The sequence below is a fragment of the Pleurodeles waltl genome, chromosome 9 (genome assembly GCF_031143425.1).
Source record: "Pleurodeles waltl isolate 20211129_DDA chromosome 9, aPleWal1.hap1.20221129, whole genome shotgun sequence".
Taxonomy (NCBI): Eukaryota; Metazoa; Chordata; class Amphibia; order Caudata; family Salamandridae; genus Pleurodeles; species Pleurodeles waltl.
Window position 1 is genome coordinate 1,103,372,421 of NC_090448.1, and position 18,079 is coordinate 1,103,390,499.

At 41.8% G+C, this 18,079-nt stretch overlaps 1 protein-coding gene across 2 annotated transcripts in view; it reads right to left on the minus strand.

Moving 5' to 3' along the window:
* PLEKHH1 (pleckstrin homology, MyTH4 and FERM domain containing H1) overlaps window positions 1–18,079 on the minus strand; it is a 277,931-nt gene that overhangs the window by 98,671 nt on the left and 161,181 nt on the right. For both annotated transcript variants that reach the window (XM_069208829.1, XM_069208828.1), the window contains exon 9: window positions 1,216–1,307. In XM_069208829.1, coding sequence (XP_069064930.1) covers window positions 1,216–1,307 — 92 coding nt within the window. The remainder of the gene's footprint in view (window positions 1–1,215; window positions 1,308–18,079) is intronic.

An 18,079-nucleotide genomic window follows, 5' to 3' on the forward strand; every position in this document is an offset into this window, starting at 1 on the left:
GGCAGTTGTTTGTGGGCATGGCACCCTGAGGGGGATGCCATGTCAACTTTGCCTTTTTCTCTCCAGCAACACACACAATCTGCAATGGCAGTGTGCATGTGCTAGGTGAGGGGTCCCTTAGGGTGGCACAACACATGCTGCAGCCCTTAGGTACCCTCTCTGGTCACATGGCCCTTGGTACCACTGATACCTTTCACAAAGGACTTATCTGTGTGCAAGAGGTGAGCCAATTGTGGAAACAATGGTACATTTTCAGGGAAAGAACAATGGTGCTGGGGCCTGGTTAGCAGGATCCCAGCACATTCCCAGTCATAAGGCAAAAGGTGTGTGTGTGTGGGGGGGGGGGGGGGTGTAACTGCAACAAGTGCCAGTTTCCTATACCTTTTGTCAGCTAATTCCAACCAAGGACATGTTTGAAGATTTCCTTGTGTTAAGAACAGCTAAAGATTCCTTTCCAGGGTGGAACTGGGTAGGGAAAACCCCCAAAAATGATAGGATGCAAGAAGGAGGAGTTTCTAAAAGATGTAACAATGTTTTCCTTGAGGATAAAACACTTTTAAAAAATGAAAGTGCACCTGCACTAACTTAAAGGCATTTTTCGCAAATTCAGCTTTATACTATGAAAAATTATGCACAACAAACAACAAGTTTTCAGGAATAGTCTTGGAAGCCTCTGGGAATTTAAAAAATAAAATGTAATTCCACTCCCAAGTAGGGGATGAAATCTACGAGTTTAGTTTTGCTAATGTTTTTTTTTAAATTAAATAATCAGATCAGCATATATGTTTGGTGCTGCAAATCTATTTAGATCCAAGCTAACCCAGACACATAGTCGTTTCAGCCAACTTTGGAAAGTGTTTGTGTCTTGGTTCAGATGCAAAGACAAAAAAAAGACATAAAATACATAGATATGCACAAATCGACCGTGGTACTACATGCACTAGCGAGTTCCTTAGAAGCTGAACGCACTACACTTTGTGATCTACAACTGGGCCTTCTATATTGGGGCCATCTGGTATTTATAGTCAGCATTATGCCAAATTTGTAAAATGTTGTGCTCATTTTGAACCGGCAGGACAGTGGTAGGAGTGTATATTCGGACATGGGAACCTTTGTTAACCAATATCATAACCATCCAAGAGATATCACACAGTACTGTAGCAATTCAAACCTGCCTTCATTGCAGTAATGAGTTAAAGAAGCTAATGGCCTTACCCCTTTGAGTGTCGTATACACTGGCACAGATACATTTTTGTAGATGAGATGCGTAAATGGTCCCGGTGCTACACATGCAGGAAAATTGGAAACTAGAAAAAGTATGAAGAAGAAGTTAAAAAGGCAACTTATATTCATAGCAGGCTGATTCACATTTAGCATTCTAATTAAGACCTACTCCATGCACTCTGTGAATGCCTACTACACAAACCCACCTGTTGTCCATATTGTACCCATAACAACCTCTGCATAAATATAAACAATAATCGCCGACTTTCTTGTCCAAGCACCTAAGAACGATTCCCTTAAACTGGGCAAGGGAATAATAAGTTACGCAATCCATCTTTCTACTGAGAGCTGCGGGAGTCCACTGTACTTGGTTATCTTGTGTTTTTTAATTCAAGCCAAATATTGGTGTGAAATAGTTGTAATATTTTTGAACAAGTTATTAGTAAGGTTCAGATGAATATTTTATTTTCCAGTAGAAGCTACCATCAAACAATTGTGGCTAAAGGGACCCAGCACTATGAATCAAACAGATATGGGGAATAGCATCAGGCCATGCCAGGAAGCAGACAGGCAATCCTTACTCACTGCAAGACAACTAATTGGGTGCTTGAGAAAAAAAAAGACTTAAAATGGGAGTAACTGGAAAACAAACTTGGCAGAGGAGGAGGTTCTATTGATCAACTAACTGTCAGAAGAAACAAGAAGATGTTTAGTGTTCGCAGAAAATTGTAAAGGGGTGAGGAAAGGCAAGGTAAATGCATTCATAATTCCATAGCTACACATTTCTTTGGAGCGTATTTAGTTGTTGTTCCCCTTCTTGAAGCAAGGTGAACCTACCATCAATCCAAGTATTGCAAGATTTAGGGAAAAGGATGGACTTGTACGAACTGGGCAAATCAACAGAAGCAGCACAATGGATTAACATGTTCCTGGAACATGCCTCCCTTTCCATATACCTTGACCCACAAGCTTATAAGGCAAATGAGATGGAGATAACTAGCTGATCTTAGCAACTAGGTTCTACCACAGGATATAAAGTGACAAAGCTGAAGACAGCCCAGCCTCGCCAACCTCACAACCACTCAGGAAAGGGTGTAAAGTGTAAAGAAAAACAGAAATGAAGAGACATTAGATTGCACTTGGTAATGTTAATGAAATATTCCCCTACTTCACTTCTGACCAACCTTTCAGGAAACCTTTTCTAAAGGATCACTCAAATTCATTAACAGTTCCAAGACCTTCAACAGCGTAATTATATGATCTTTTAGAAAACATCCTACATCAGTTTTGTTGATTTGTAAACAGTATGTGTAACTATTAACTAAGTGGATCTACCATAGACGGATGTAAGTTTGTGCAGGCCCTGGTTGATTTGGTATATGTAACATGCAAGTTATTAACATATCTCTGCAGTAATGCTTAATTCATTCAATTATCTATCTACCTGAAATGGTAGGTAGGGGTGCACTGAAATAGTAGGGTGTAATTATCCAAAGAGGACCATCTAGTGCACTTGACATCCTCCACGCACCACAAATGGGCTTCCTCTGCAGTGTTCTGAAGAGGTTCAATTGCTACCTCTCTCACCAGAAACCTTTAATACAGATGGAGTGGCCACAATCTACTTGTCACTTGTGGCACGCCAAAAGACTCAGTGCTTACCCCAACACTATTAAGACAGTATATGGAGCCACTACGAGTCACTCTCAGCCAATTAGACACTGAGCATTATCAACATACCAATGACACCCAAAAGTATGTCAACGTCTTAGGGACAAGTGCTATTCGTACATCCTGACTGGACATCATACATCTATCCATCTATCTACCTATGGATGTCCACCTTATACCGCGAGTTGAAAGCCGCAAATAGTTTGTTATTAATGGGGACAGGCTCCAGCCTTACAATTCACCATCTGAACTCCTCTTTGCTTTCTCTCGCCTTGTTCTAGATTCCTTGCCCATCAAACCAGTTCCAACTCATCCTGCCACCACTATGTACGAGGAAACCCCAGGCAGCAAGGTTCCAAACTGCAACGATTTGAATGATCACTAATTGTGGGATGTTCAGGCACATTTTAACCACTTTTGCATACCATGTCCCGGCTTGAATCCTTTTCAAAACATGTATAATCCAAAAATCTAAAAAGGTTTCTATTCCAACATACCAGATTTCTTCACCAGTAGACTGAACATTTTTGAGACACGTGTGCAACCGCTGCACTGCTTTAGCTTGACATTAAAGTCCATAGGTCACACAGATCTCTCAGGGAAACTGGTGTTACTAGCCTTGAAAAAAACAGCCCACTTAAGTTCACACTGGTCCAGCAGTTCTACAAGTACAGAGAGGATCTCAAGAAACACATCTTGACATAATCCTTCAACCCAAAGACTGACATTTTTGATCAGCTTCACTTTTTATTTCCTAATCAGCCTCTGAGGCATAAATTTCCATGCACCATGATATCCTCTACATCCCACCTCTTCCTTATCGGTTCCTGTTATGTAAATCAAGTACTCGCCCACCAGTACCTGCAAGTGATAGCTTTTTTCTGCTCCAATAAGAAGTATTTAGGAACCCATCACAAAACAAGCGCCAATGCCTTCATTTGATTACTAAGGGAGTACACAGATTGGCCTCTATAGTACCTCAGTTATGGGATTCACTCCCCAGAGAAACACTGTCCAAAGCTTCACTGCACAGCTTTAAGAAACAACTCAAGACCTAGCTGTTGTAGTCCCTCCTTTACTGCAACTTAAAAGTTCAGCATCTAGTGACAAAGTGGGGCATAGAGCTTAGCAATATACATGTTCTCGCATACTCATTAAGATAATCCCCCTTTTTCCAGATTGGAAAGATTCCCTAATGTAGAACTTGAAGTTAGATATGTGGGAAGATAGCAAGAGAAATAGATTTTGGAACCCTCTGAAGCAATGGTTGGAAATATGAGAGGATATGGGTGTGTAGTAAGTTAGGTGCGGTCCTATGATTATACAAACTTCCGACTATACCACCATATCCCGACAATAGGTTGGTAAGTGGTTACAGCAGAGGTCAGATGCATTCCAGACAGGTGTGGTCTTGTGGAGTTTGGCCACAAGCAGGAATCAGTAAAATACGCACTTCAGGACTCCTCCCTCTCTCCCTGATTGGAATGGTGGAAGGTAAATGAGACCACACAAAAAAGATAATCCCCCTTGTCCTCACATAAACATTCCCAAATCCTTTAATCAATGAATGTTTGATATCCACAGTTCCTCTGCCCCCTGAGAGTATAAAATAGTACATTGGCACAGGGAGTGATCGATAATCTGTGAGACAGCCATCTAACCCTGATACACATATGATTTGCAGACTGTGGTTATAACCTATAAAAATCTACTCTGCCAACAAACATGACGTAGCTATGACATTACAACTCAATCAAATCTGCCTTCTGATCTTATAAAGCGCCTTTGGGTTGGTATTCCAGGGAGTCACATAAGAATATTTGAAGTCTGTGGGTGAAGACAAGAAGCTGCTGTATGGAAACTTCTGAAAATGTCTGATATTTAAGCAAGTTGACACGGGATATTTATAATTGTATCTCTAGATCTTTCCTTTAGGATTTTTTTTTTTTCATATTTTTTTTTTTTTTTTACTAACTTTAGATGTTATTTCTTTTTATGTCTACTAAAATAATAATTGATAAACTCTCACTCATAAGCCAATAGAGAAACTTATCCTCCGTACAAGCATAAAGTCATTCAGTGGAACAGCCATGTCTAGGCCATAAAATGTCAGACATTTTTCCCAGACATTTTGGAAATGACTGGACATATTTCTCAGCAAGAAAAGTAACTCTTTCCAAAGTGGCAATTTTTTAACATTCACACACCCTATCTTCAAATTTGTCTGCATTACATTTCAATTTTATCTGTAGACCTAGATCTTTAAATAAAAAACCTTACCTTAAAAATAAGTGCAATATAACTCTTCTGCAAAATAGTTTAAGACAAGCAAACATCTGAATAGCATATTTCCATATGCCAAACCTTTTTTCAGATGCATATTTCTGACTGGCAATCCAATGTATCCAGGGATGGGGCATGCCAAATCCCTACAAGCTTCAACATCTTAACCTTTTCAACACTGAGCAAATTTCAGTCCCTTTGTGAGGTTCACCCTCTAGTCCCAAAAGCTTTGTCTAGAATTTCCTTTTAAACTTGGAATCCGTCTGTGGAGAAACAGGTACTTAGAGTACTTTACATTCTGACAATTCCATCAGTGAGGCGAATAAGAACAGTTGGACATGATCCAAAATCTTGAGACTACAGGGATAAAGTGATGTAATCCCTATGTCTTTTAAGATCAATTGGAATGTTGTTCTGCTTCATTCAGTGAAAATCCAGTAAGGCAAAGCAACTAAAGATCACTAATGCCAGCAGAGCTTAGAGGCACCACATCAATATAACCAGCGTATTGTACACAACCTTCAGAAGAGTTCATATGTAGAGGCCAAAGATCATCAAAAATTCTCAAAATCCATCTCAGCTGGATTAAGAATGCCATCAGCCAGTCTTGAAAAACATGAGGTCAGCCTTTGATAATGCATTTGTTAAGGAAAATCCACAAGGCTTAAAAGCATATCATCTGCAGGATAAAGCGCAAGATCCATCACTCATACAAGCAGCTTCTTGCGCTGCACCTACATATCGTAATGAGCGAATCTTCCTCCAGGCTATGCTTTCTTTTAGGAAAAGATTCTCAATATGGAGGTTGAAAAGTGGATCGAGGTCCAATTCGTGCCACATTTTCAAGGTAACCACGGTCTACGCAAACAACTTCAAATGAGCATACTGAACAGTAGTATGAGACACTTGTGCAAGTGTTTGTTAGAAAAGGAGCGATACAAATATAGGTACTGCCAGAACAACCTAACCTGCTGACATCTGTACGAATTGTTCAACTCAGTGTTGGTTCTAACACGAGTTTTCCATCCTTATTAGGTCTAGTTGAGAAGTATTTCTATCTCAACTCATGTTATTGGCTTTTTGGTACATCATTATACCGCCAATGGTGTGCTAGTACTGCAATGCATGAAGGATTACTTTAAATCTTTAAAGTACACTGAAGCCTTAAACGTACTTTTTATCTGATAGATGCGTTTTTTAACGAAAGTAATCATATTTCTTTTCTATTTTTCACTGTAGCAGGCTTTTAAAAATATTTTAGCTACGACTTACTGTAATTCTTCTACATCACCTACCCCACAAAAGAGTTGGAACAAAGAACTGTGCATATACTGCCCTTTCTGGGCTTTGTAAGTTCCCTCCCTCTCTCTTCAGGGCACTAGGTCTTGGGTACTGCAGACCATCACATAAGCCTAGCCTGGCATATATACACACCCGCGTGCACATTCTCTGTCATGTTCTGTTGAACTATGACACTCATGTCCCAAGAGGCCTTTTGGGACCCTTGTGAGGCAGGTTACGTGCACCTCACACTGAAACCACAAAGAAAGTCCTCTGATTGTCCTTCCTCTCTGGGCCTCATTGCTTTGATTTACTCGTGAGAAAGTAGCACTCGAAGTGTCACAGATTTAACAGCAGAATGTCACTCATGGTTGGACTGAAAGCATAGAAATGTTACATATCAGCAGTATGAAAACCTGCCAGCTATGCAGAGACAAGGGTATGTACTGCACAGTAGTGTTACTTCGAGGCTAACAGTGATAGGGTATTAAAAGAAAGGAGTGATGAAATAAAGAAAATATTAAATACAGGTGATTTTCAAGGGATTATCCAGTTATATATGCCATGGTCTTCACCATGGCATCTTTTAACCCTTCACGGTACTAAAATAATAATTTAACTTGTATCTCTATTCGTACTGCTTTAATCACATCATAAATCAATTCATGTGAATACTAGAGTTGAGAGCCCACTTGATTCATGTTTAAAAAATAGATTTGCATATTGCAAGTTGCAAGCAGTCAAAAGTTAATCAAGTCCACGTGTTGTGATTCATGTACATTTATTAGTTTCCGTCATGGAAGGTGCAGAAAAGAACATCCTTAGAATAGTTCACGTGCAATAATTACTTCCCAACATGGGAGTAGTCTTGAGAGTTGGAAGGAAAAAATAGTATTTGTTCACTATTTTTGTCTAGTCTATTGAACACTAGCACTGATGGGTGAGAGCCCTGCATGACCTTTAATAGTCTCTTATTTGATAATACTTGGAAGGTTTCTTTTAATACCTTACTCGCCCATTCTCCATCACTTGCAGCCTTGAGAAAGCCCTAGGCAAACACACCACAAGGGGCGAAACACGTGTCATCTGTTTTTTTCATGCAACTTTCAAGACTTTTCCAATGTTGGATATCAACAAATGTATACGAATTACAGACTATTTTTTCCTTGCAACTCTCAAGACTACTCCCATGTTGGGAATTAATTATTGCATGTGAACTATTCTAAGGCTGTTCTTCTCTGCACTTTATCCATGGCGGAAACCAAAAAATGTACCTGAATCACAACACGTGGACTTGATGAACTTTTGACTGCTTGCAACTTGCAATATGCAAATCTATTTTTTCCACATGAATCAAGTGGGTTCTCAACTCTAGTATTCACAGACTTTTGCTTCCCTAGGGGATTACTAGTCCATACCCCTACTTGAGTTCCCACCCACAAACCTTTAACCTTTTATCTGGCATTCTCACAGGAAGGAAATTTGGACCTTCTCCATTTATGGTTAAATAAATCAATTCATATTGTTGTGCTCCACTGCCTGTATTGTGAAAATGTGGGGCTAATGAACTCCTTCATCATGTACGGATTACCCTATTTTGAGTTTATGATAACTCTGTACGCTCTAGCTAGGATGTAGAGGACATCCACTACTTTTTTGAGGAGGACCTGTATGTTCTATATATTAGGCATAGAGAACAACTGCCACTTTTGGGAGAATGTCTCTCATCCGCTAAACTCTAAATAAGCCACAAGACAGGAATGGTTATTAAACGCTTAAGAATCTTTTTCTGCTCGCTTCCCAGGGTTGTGTTAGTATTGTCCTTCATTCAAGAAGTAGTAAGCACTTTTCTACCTTATCTGCCCTTAGGGTTGGGAAAACCAGATTCTGCCTTTAACCTCTTAGGCCGGCTGAACATAGATGAAATTAGATAAGAGGAAAAAAACTGCTCAAATCATAACAATCAGAATGTGTTTGCAAACACTGATGCACAACCCCTGGGCTCAATGATCCTCATGGAAAAGAAATTCACACCACCGTGGAGCATGTTTTCCTTACTCTTTGCTTCGACTGGGAAAAGTTTTTGTGCACAAGTCAGTGAAAGAAGAATCAATGATCATTTTGAAAACAAGGGCCAACAGCTGTGTGATTATCGTGGGACCGGAGGAATTTAGAGGATGCAGTGAGAATCAAACAGTGCAAATGAAAGGAGAAGCAGGCACTAGTTTTGTGCAACGAGGAAGGGTGCCACTGATGTGACCAATAACCTGCTGCAGAGTATAGAAGATCAGAGACGACGGTTGATGTGAGAACGGATGTAACCCCCCCCACATACATCATCCTTCATAAGTTGCCTTGCACTGAAGACACTATCGGAGTCCTGACTAAAGAGACTGAAAGGTATGAAATTCTTTGTAAGCTGGACAGTGCATACCCTAATGGATACATTAATTTCTTTGGAGTAGGATGCCATCTTATTTGATCATTAAAACTTTCAATTAATCTTTTGAAGGGTACAGAGGCTCAGATATTTGTGATCACAGCCATAACCATTTTCTTTCTTTTATAAGGGAAGACTACTACAGGCCCAAGTTTCCAGTCTTTAGTTTAATGACACATCTATCCCTTCACTTTCCAGACAGGGGAGCTCCTGCTGGTCAGAAGAGTGTGGTTGGTAATCAAGTCACCCATAGCGTCCCAGAGCCCCGTATGTGTTCCCCTATGGTTGGTGAAAATTTGTAATTTCATGTGACACATGAGGGGGATGGGTCAAAGCCCAAGGGCTGTGTAGGACTCGAAAGCCACAATTTGCCTTTAACCTTTTACAAATGATGAAATCAAAATCAGGGTCTAGGAATACGATGGCCACATTTTTGTAGTGTGTCAGTCTGAAGCCTCCAGCAAGGAGGAGGATATGGCACATGCACCAAAATATTTGGACAGTTGTTTACGAACACTACATTAAATTCTCAAGTCACAAACAGTTAGGAGCGCACCTGCCTAACATCCCAGCAATTAATCTGTAATTAAGGCTCCCGTGAGCCTCTGAGCTGACGAGCTCGGGTGAAGCACCTGTGCGCCTTCTTGAGTGGTACTTAAACCTGTGAATACTTTCAAGGCGGCATTTCAAGCATCCACGCCAGCTACATGTTGCTCTTCGCTGATGACGGCCAAATAGCCAGAAACACGTGTCCGAAGATACGGCACTCGCCGCACCAACTTATGGTGAAAAACTTTCAAAACTCTATTCAAATTCGTGCTAATGACTGCATTTACCATGATGCCTTGGGGTCACAAATGCTGGAATGGAAGACAGGGTGCTCCCCATTTTGACTGTTGTAATTAAGGCTCCCGTGAGCCTCTGAGCTGACGAGCTCGGGTGAAGCACCTGTGTGCCTTCTTGAGTGGTACTTAAACCTGTGAATACTTTCAAGGCGGCATTTCAAGCATCCCCGCCAGCTACATGTTGCTCTTCGCTGATGACGGCCAAATAGCCAGAAACACGTGTCCGAAGACACGGCACTCGCCGCACCAACTTATGGTGAAAAACTTTCAAAACTCTATTCAAATTCGTGCTAATGACTGCATTTACCATGATGCCTTGGGGTCACAAATGCTGGAACGGAAGACAGGGTGCTCCCCATTTTGACTGTTGTAATTAAGGCTCCCGTGAGCCTCTGAGCTGACGAGCTCGGGTGAAGCACCTGTGCGCCTTCTTGAGTGGTACTTAAACCTGTGAATACTTTCAAGGCGGCATTTCAAGCATCCCCGCCAGCTACATGTTGCTCTTCGCTGATGACGGCCAAATAGCCAGAAACACGTGTCCGAAGATACCGCACTCGCCGCACCAACTTATGGTGAAAAACTTTCAAAACTCTATTCAAATTTGTCCTAATGACTGCATTTACCATGATGCCTTGGGGTCACAAATGTTGGAATGGAAGACAGGGTGCTCCCCATTTTGACTGTTAAATTCTCAAGTGCTTGGAACATGCAGCACATTTGTTAATGGTGTGAATAGGAGCTACGTAAGGGGTACATTTTTTCAAATAATAATAACTGGGTGGGAAGAGTGTTAAGTCCAAGCTGAGGCTCATAAGGAGACTACAGAATCCTCCTTCTCTTCCGCTGTGATATGAATGAAGGCAAGGAAGAGATAATAAAGCCTGGAACAGAAAATGTGGTGTCTGGAAGGTTGTGAACTTTTAACATTTGGCGTCTGGACCTCAGTCATGGGGGGTCACAGATTTCTACTTCTTGAGAGAGGTTTTGAACAGGTAACCAAGTTCACTAAGACCACTTAAAGGAGCAAGGTTCATGGAGTTTTCTGTTACAACTGTTACTGACTAGAATCTGACCAAGAAAATGGCATCAGTACATCTAATTTACAAGATACTCCAGGATGACTTGCGTTCCAGTGCAACCTGTCGCTAACATGAATTTGTACTAAGGTAGCACTTCATGGTGTGCAGCAGATAGGTCAGAATTCCTAAGTTTAGAATTGCTCAACCAAAAAGTGCCCCCAGATTGACAAAAAAAACGTTAGCCATGTTTATGTGAGTTGGTTGCAGCCTAGAAACCTATATATCTGACATTAAGAAGAAAATATATGAAATCCAAACCTAACTAGCAGTGGGTCTCAAACTTGAAATGTATCTCTACAGGAGCCTGTGTGGGGCACTCTGCACAGAGACCTTAGCTAGTAACAAGCCTTGGGTAACAATACCGCAGTTCAGAAGGGTCTTCTCTTAATCTATCCTAGTTCAATTGCATCTTAGAAAATATCGGACACAAAGAACAACTAAAATCATTATTTTCTGCTATGTCGAACTCCATAAGATATCATGGAAGAGTTTAACACAATTCTCCCTATTGGTGAGAAAAAAACACAGGCATCCCAAGCTCAATCACTCAGTCGGACTACAATTCCAGCAGTGCATTCCATGAGCGCCAGATAAACAGGGCCTGTAACCAAAAACACTTGTGTGATTAGGAATTAAAGTGCGAATAAATATGGTGCACCAACGAAGAACATTTTCAAATAAACAGATGAACTATACACAGATACAAATATAATCACAAGACTCTACAAAATGGTAGAGTAAAATCAGGAAAAACAAAATACTTATGATATGAAAATCCATCTCCGTCTCCAGATACTAACATATTTGGGGCCCTTTCCATTTTTACAAACTCTAACTCATTCACTCGCTGGCTTTTATTCTTCTCCAAATAAAAATATTGACGGTATATATTGATGGTTCATTCACTGGGCACTTGTACTTCAATAAAATTAATCCTCATCAAAATCAATGGGGCTCATTTTGTCAACATCAGAAGAATGAAATTATGCGTCTGGTTAAACTAGGATTCATCTAGGTCAACTTAACTCTACAGTCACTACTTAACCCAAAGAAGCTTTCTCAAGACTTTTAGGACTTGGGAAGTTGGTTGCACTTCCCCAGCATGACCCTTTTATCCCACTCCTGACTGTTCTTTGCCTCCAGCCTCCCTATATTCCTTTATAAACCCCTGTGTCTGTATAAACCCAGGACATCCCAGGACAAGTATGACGCTCAACTGGGCTCGGTGTATAGAGGATTGATCTAGGAATAGTCCGGGCATTGGTTACTCTGAAATTTTAGACATGTCAAAAAGTTTCCTCAATCAGAATCCCCACATTCAATGGGAAGGAGATGCTGCTCAACTTCAATTTAATGAGGAAATGTGTCTTCGCTTTAAGGTATCTCTCAAAATGTCAAAATAAGAAGACACAAACCATATAATAAATGAGCCCACTCGATACCTGAGTTAGAGATCAATGAAAGAGTTTTTAATATAGGATTTAAAAAACTTGAAGAAATACAGAGTCAATGCCATGAAGGATTTGGATTAATACTATAAAGAGAATGGAAAGATCACAAATTATTCTTAATCACAAGTGGGCAGCAAAACCATATGAGTAACGGACAGCATCCCTAGTAAACCAGGAAAGTCTTCTGGGTCACTCCAAAAATCAAGGTTTTTTTTTTAGACATCATTTTCACACATGAAATTACAGCAAATCTGCTTGAACACTCAAGCATTATCCCATTCCATGAATAAGTACTCTGCACCTTCTATGCTAATAAGGTTTGGAGACGTGAGAACAAAGCTAGATACATGAACAAGAGGGGCAGCTCCTGTCGGGGCAAAGCAGTGGGGGGGGGGGGGGGTGGGGGAGGCACAAAACAAAGACAACAACATTACAAATCAAAAAAATCAAAAAAACAAAAAAACAAACAAAAAAAGCTTACCTGACCCACCGCTGCTCTTCTGCCTCCACTCACTGCAGGCACAGGCTCCCGGCCTGCCCTGCGGCCAATCCTAACGCTGCTCTCATGCTGCCTGCAGCATGAGAGAGGCGTTAGGATTGGGCTGAGCACCCTGGCTTTGCGCTGCCAGGCAGACTGGGAGCCTGTGCCTGCTCTCTCCAACCCAGCAACACAGTGCCGGATTGGAAAGAGCTGAGTGCTCATGTTTAGTATTGTTTTTATTTTTCAAGTTGCAGTAGCTGCTGCTGGTTGGGGAGGGGGGAGGGGGTGACACTCCTCCACCATAGCGGAGGAGCAGTCACTGACGAAGAATAATGTGTTATATGAATGAATAGGCACAGTGAGTCAGTGGAAGAACCTTGGGTTGTTACAGTTTGTGACTGAAGGTTCATTGAGAACAGAACAACAATAACGGCAGAAATACATCAGTACATTTCCACATGACTGCATGCTACAGAATTTGCAAGGAGAGACGTAGGCAAGGGGGAAAGAAACATAATTAACAGGAATGGCTTCCATCTTGGACAAGATGGCATGTTTCATTAACAGAAGCCTAGTTAAACACTTCTACGTATCACAGAAAATTAGTTTCAAAAGCAGCAGTACACAAGTGAAATTGAGTGTGAAAATACATTCTGCACATTGTTAATGATGAACAAAAATATAAACCCACAAAAATATTCTACAATAGTCGCGAAGAGTCATGAGTTGATGTCTACAGGTCACATCTTAAATGGTGCATTGCAGTGTTGTGGATACAATTTCCATTCATGATACTCTAAGGCCAGGTGGTTTACCACTAAAGAAATCCCTTGGTGGTCCAACCACTTTGAGAGGTGGAATGCTTCCTAGTACAGGGCCCAGGACCCCAGCCTGTACCAACTTTCCTTTGGTGGTGAGAAAGAAGGACTTCAACACCCGGCAAATTGTCCTCTAATGAGAGAAACTGATGTGAAGTTCTTTCTTTACCAGAGAGCAGAGGCATCTGATCTCTACTTCTCATACATGGCTTCCCCAGCCCAGCAGTAATGCATCTGTGATCATGGTCATCTCTGGCTGGGAAAAAGAGAGGTACCTGCCACTGACCCTACCATGGTCCAGCAGCCACCACTGCAGATCTTTTGCAGTCTCCTCTAAAATTTGGATATGATCAAACGGATTTCCTTGATGTTGAGCACACTGGGATTTTAGGTTCCACTGCAGGGTCCGCATGTGTGGCATGTGACATCAGAATGATGCAAGAGGCCAACAATCCCAGTAACCTCCTGCACTAAGACCCAAACCATTGGCTGAAACATTGCCATCACAGCCTGAATGTCCTGGACTCTCCATTCCTGGAGAAAAAGCATAAAACCATATGGTACTCCGAATGGGTCAGATGAAAAGGAGCGGCTGTGAAATAGTCAGCTGTGCCATCTGCTGGTTCACAGTGTACCCCAACGATGTTAACAGGTTCGCCAAGGTCTGGAGGTAGTTGAAGACTCCATGGGGTGAGTCCACCTTTAACAGTCAGTCAGCAAGGTAAGGGAAGACTCTAACCCCGACCTCTGTAGATGCTCTTTGACCCCCGCCATCACTTTTGTGAACACTCAAGGGGCGCTGGTGAAGCCAAAGTGGAGCACTGTAAAATGAAAATGCACCCAGCCTACCATGAGCTGCATGTAGTGCTGGTGAGCCTGCAGGACAAGAATGTGCAAATAAGAGTCCAACAGGTACAACGCAACAATTGAGTCTCCGGGTCCATGGCAGTCAGGATATGGGTCAACATGAGAATCTTGAATTTGTTCTTTTGCAGGAAGGCATTGAAAGCATGAAGATCTACAATAAGTTGAAGCCATTTGTACTTGTTTGGCACAAAGAAGTAGCAGGAGTAATGCCCAGTTCCTAATCCCAAGGCCTCTCTATGGCTCCTTTTGCCAAAAGGGTCAGCACTTTCTGCCATAAGACAGACAGATGATCCTCCATAAGCTGCCTTGACGGCGGTTGAAGGTGCAGCAAGATAGAAAGTAATGGAAAGGCGTAGCTTTGATGGTCAATTTTTAGGGCCCACTTGTCCGTTGTAATAGCCTGCCACTCTTGGAATGAATATCAGATCCTGATGCCAACAGGGTGGATGTATGCCAGCATGGACACAGTAAAGCAGCCACTGGAGGGGCGGAGAACTGGGTCATAGGTTATCCTTGTTGCCTTGAAGAGCCATTGCATCTGCCTTGAAAAGGACTGAAAAGCCTATTGGGATGGATGATGAGTCTGCATTGACTGATGGGAAAACCTTGGTTGCCTTGTTGGAGTAGAAAGGCCTAAGGAATCTGCTACTGTTCTACTTTCCGTGCAAAGCTCCAATGCTGTGTCCACTTTGAAACCAAAAAAGTGAGATCTGTCAAAAGGCATGTGCATTAATGAAGCATGGATATCTCTGCAGAAGCTGTGAACTTTATCCAAGTGTGGCACTGGACGGCCACACTGATATCCATGACACATCCCAGACAATCAGTTGTGTCTAGTCCTGAATGTGTCACAAATTTAGCCGCATCACAGCCTTACTGAGTAGCCTGCTAAGAGATGACCAAAGATCATCCAGAACAGTTGGTAAAACGTTAGCCACTATGTCCCAAAGGGCATGGGAGTAAAGGCTGAGGAGACAGTTGGTATTTACGGATGACAAAGCAAGGCTTGTAGAGGAAAAAATGATCTTGCCAAGTGTCTCTATTCTTTTGGACACACAATCAGAAAGAGTGTTAGGAAAGGCATTGTGGGTAACCATGCTGGTAGATGCCAGACTATCTGGAGTTGGATGTTGTGTTCGGAAAGCAGAATCATCAGGTGCTGGGTGATGGAGACCGGTGACCTGTAAATGGGAGGCCCGAAACATAGCTTAGCCTAAGTGCTCAAAATGGTGTCAGTAAGTGCCACGCTAAATGGTAAGAGTGGCTCAGTGGAAGCATGACCAAGATGCAACACTTCAGTTAATATATTAATTTTCACTTCGATGGTTGGCAATTGTACGGCTATCCCTTCATCTACCCTTCGCTTCACAAAAAGGGAAAGAGGCGCTTTCCTCTGTAGCAGGACTTAGAGGAGACACACAGGAAGTAACAAGCGAAGTGTCAAACCTGCTGGCATCCTGAAGCTCCTCATACCAGTTGTCCTCATCACATGGGGAACAATCATCTCTGTCATCATAGCTGCCAATTTCAGAATTCATGCCAAATAAATTATATAGAGTCTGGGCTCTACCATGTGGCAAGGGCAAGCTATCAGAATCAGACGGCTTGCCAAGAGGTAGAACATTGATCAGTACCAGGCACGACTTCGGTCGAGATTGTGGAGGATTCATTTCATAGTTGGAGATTCTTGGATACAATGGGTGGGCAAGCGGGAGATAGCAAAGTGCTGAAAATGTGCTTCATAGCCTTCCTGAAGGCTGCTACTTGATGCAACGTTACAGCCCGACCTGGAAACTCAAGGTGCGCAGGAACCAAACTGAATTGGCTCCAACAGATATTCAGAGCAAGGCCAGAAGGAACATTGACGCCCTTGCGCCCACTCTGGTGTTCAAGAGTGGTGGGAAGGGGTCAATTCCAACTTAGATGCTACCTGCTGTTGGAAGGGGACCATTTTTTCAACTTTACCTGTCGCTGTGTGGATTCTTTTAGTGTTTAGCAACGTAGAGTTTGGCTTTCCTCTTTTGTTTTTGGGTTAATCTGGGTTCTGTTGCCACAAATCTTACAGTCGAGGTCCGACCCATGGCACCACAAATAGACTTTGTGAGGATCCGTCAGAGACATCTGTATGTGACAGTCCCTGCACGGTTTAAACGCTGTGGTATTAGAGGGTGGCATTTACCTTTCACACTGGATGAAATTTTGAGAAAAATCTGGTCAAAGCCCAAGAAGAGGCTTTTGATCTGGCAGGGCAGAAAGAAAGGAACTGACATCTGCGTGCATGGGTGGCACTTAAATGAAGCTCTGGTCATCACTTTCCAGTTGGAACAATGTCAGAGCGGAGCTCCACGCACCGCTTAGTAGCACGCAGCCTAACTACTTGAAAAGACCCTGGTAATCAAGCTACAGCTCAACAAGGCAGGCGACGAGTTATTGTGCATGTTTCATGCACTGCATACCATTTCTAGAGAATGTCTGTGGTTTTGCGCTTTGGAGTCAGAAGCGTAACTAACTATAGTTTTTTTCACTGAAAAAAATATATGTACGTATATAGACAGCTTACGTAATAGCCCAACACCACAAATCCTCTAAGAAGGCACTATAGGACCAAATTATTCATATTACCTACTATGTATTTTTTATATCACTCTTTATTTTGGGGGCAGTTACCTTAAAAAAAACAAAGTGCAGCTACCAACAGGGGCACTGTATGGATTTTGAATGTTTAGGCTTTGTTTACCTTGTTTGAACAAATTCTTAATAGAGCAATGATGTGGGCCAGTGAATTTAGATGATTCTATGGCTGCAGCGGTTCCTCCATGATTATATATTTACTTCATTTGCCACATAATTGCAGATTTCAGCAAAATGTTGTTTGAATCTCAAATAGTGACAGTGACAGAAAATATGCCACATAACATGTATTTTTTGCTGCATAAATTGGTCCCTTATGCCACACAAGCCTAGTAGCCCTGCCAGTAATAAAGCTCTGCAAGTGGTTTGGGGGCTACCATTATGATGATTAAATCAGTATTGATAGGCAGTTCCATGTGAAATATAGGCTCTTATACCAATGCATTTTGTGCAATAAGAGCAACAAAACATGTAATTAATATATACATACCCACAAATTATACAGACACACATTACCTAGTGGCAATGCCACTAGGTAGTTATAGGTCAGACCTATAGAAAAAGCATTTTTTGACTTGCCTATATCTTTGACGCCAATTAATGAATCTTCACGAACTTTCCGCCCACAAAAAATATCCCCTGTCATGTCTGCTGTCTGGAAAGTTTCAGGTGATCCATCAAGTGGGGACTGAGAAAAAAAGGGGGGGGAACCGAAACGTGTTTTCCCCATAGGGGTTTTGAACTGTGATAGCGCTAAAACCACTGGACGGAATTACACCAAATTTGGCAGAAAGGTAGTTCTTGGTCCAAAAAGCGACTTTTTTGTTGTTTGGTGTAAATCCATTCAGTAGTTTTAGAGAAATTGAAGGAAATCCAAGTTTGTATATATAGGGACGCAAAGGATTTGCAAACCTTCCTGATCTCCTTCTGAGATCTGATTGGCTGCAAACACTTCTAAAAAGAAGTGTTGGCAACCATGTTTGGACGCTGCTTGTGCTGAGTCCCAAA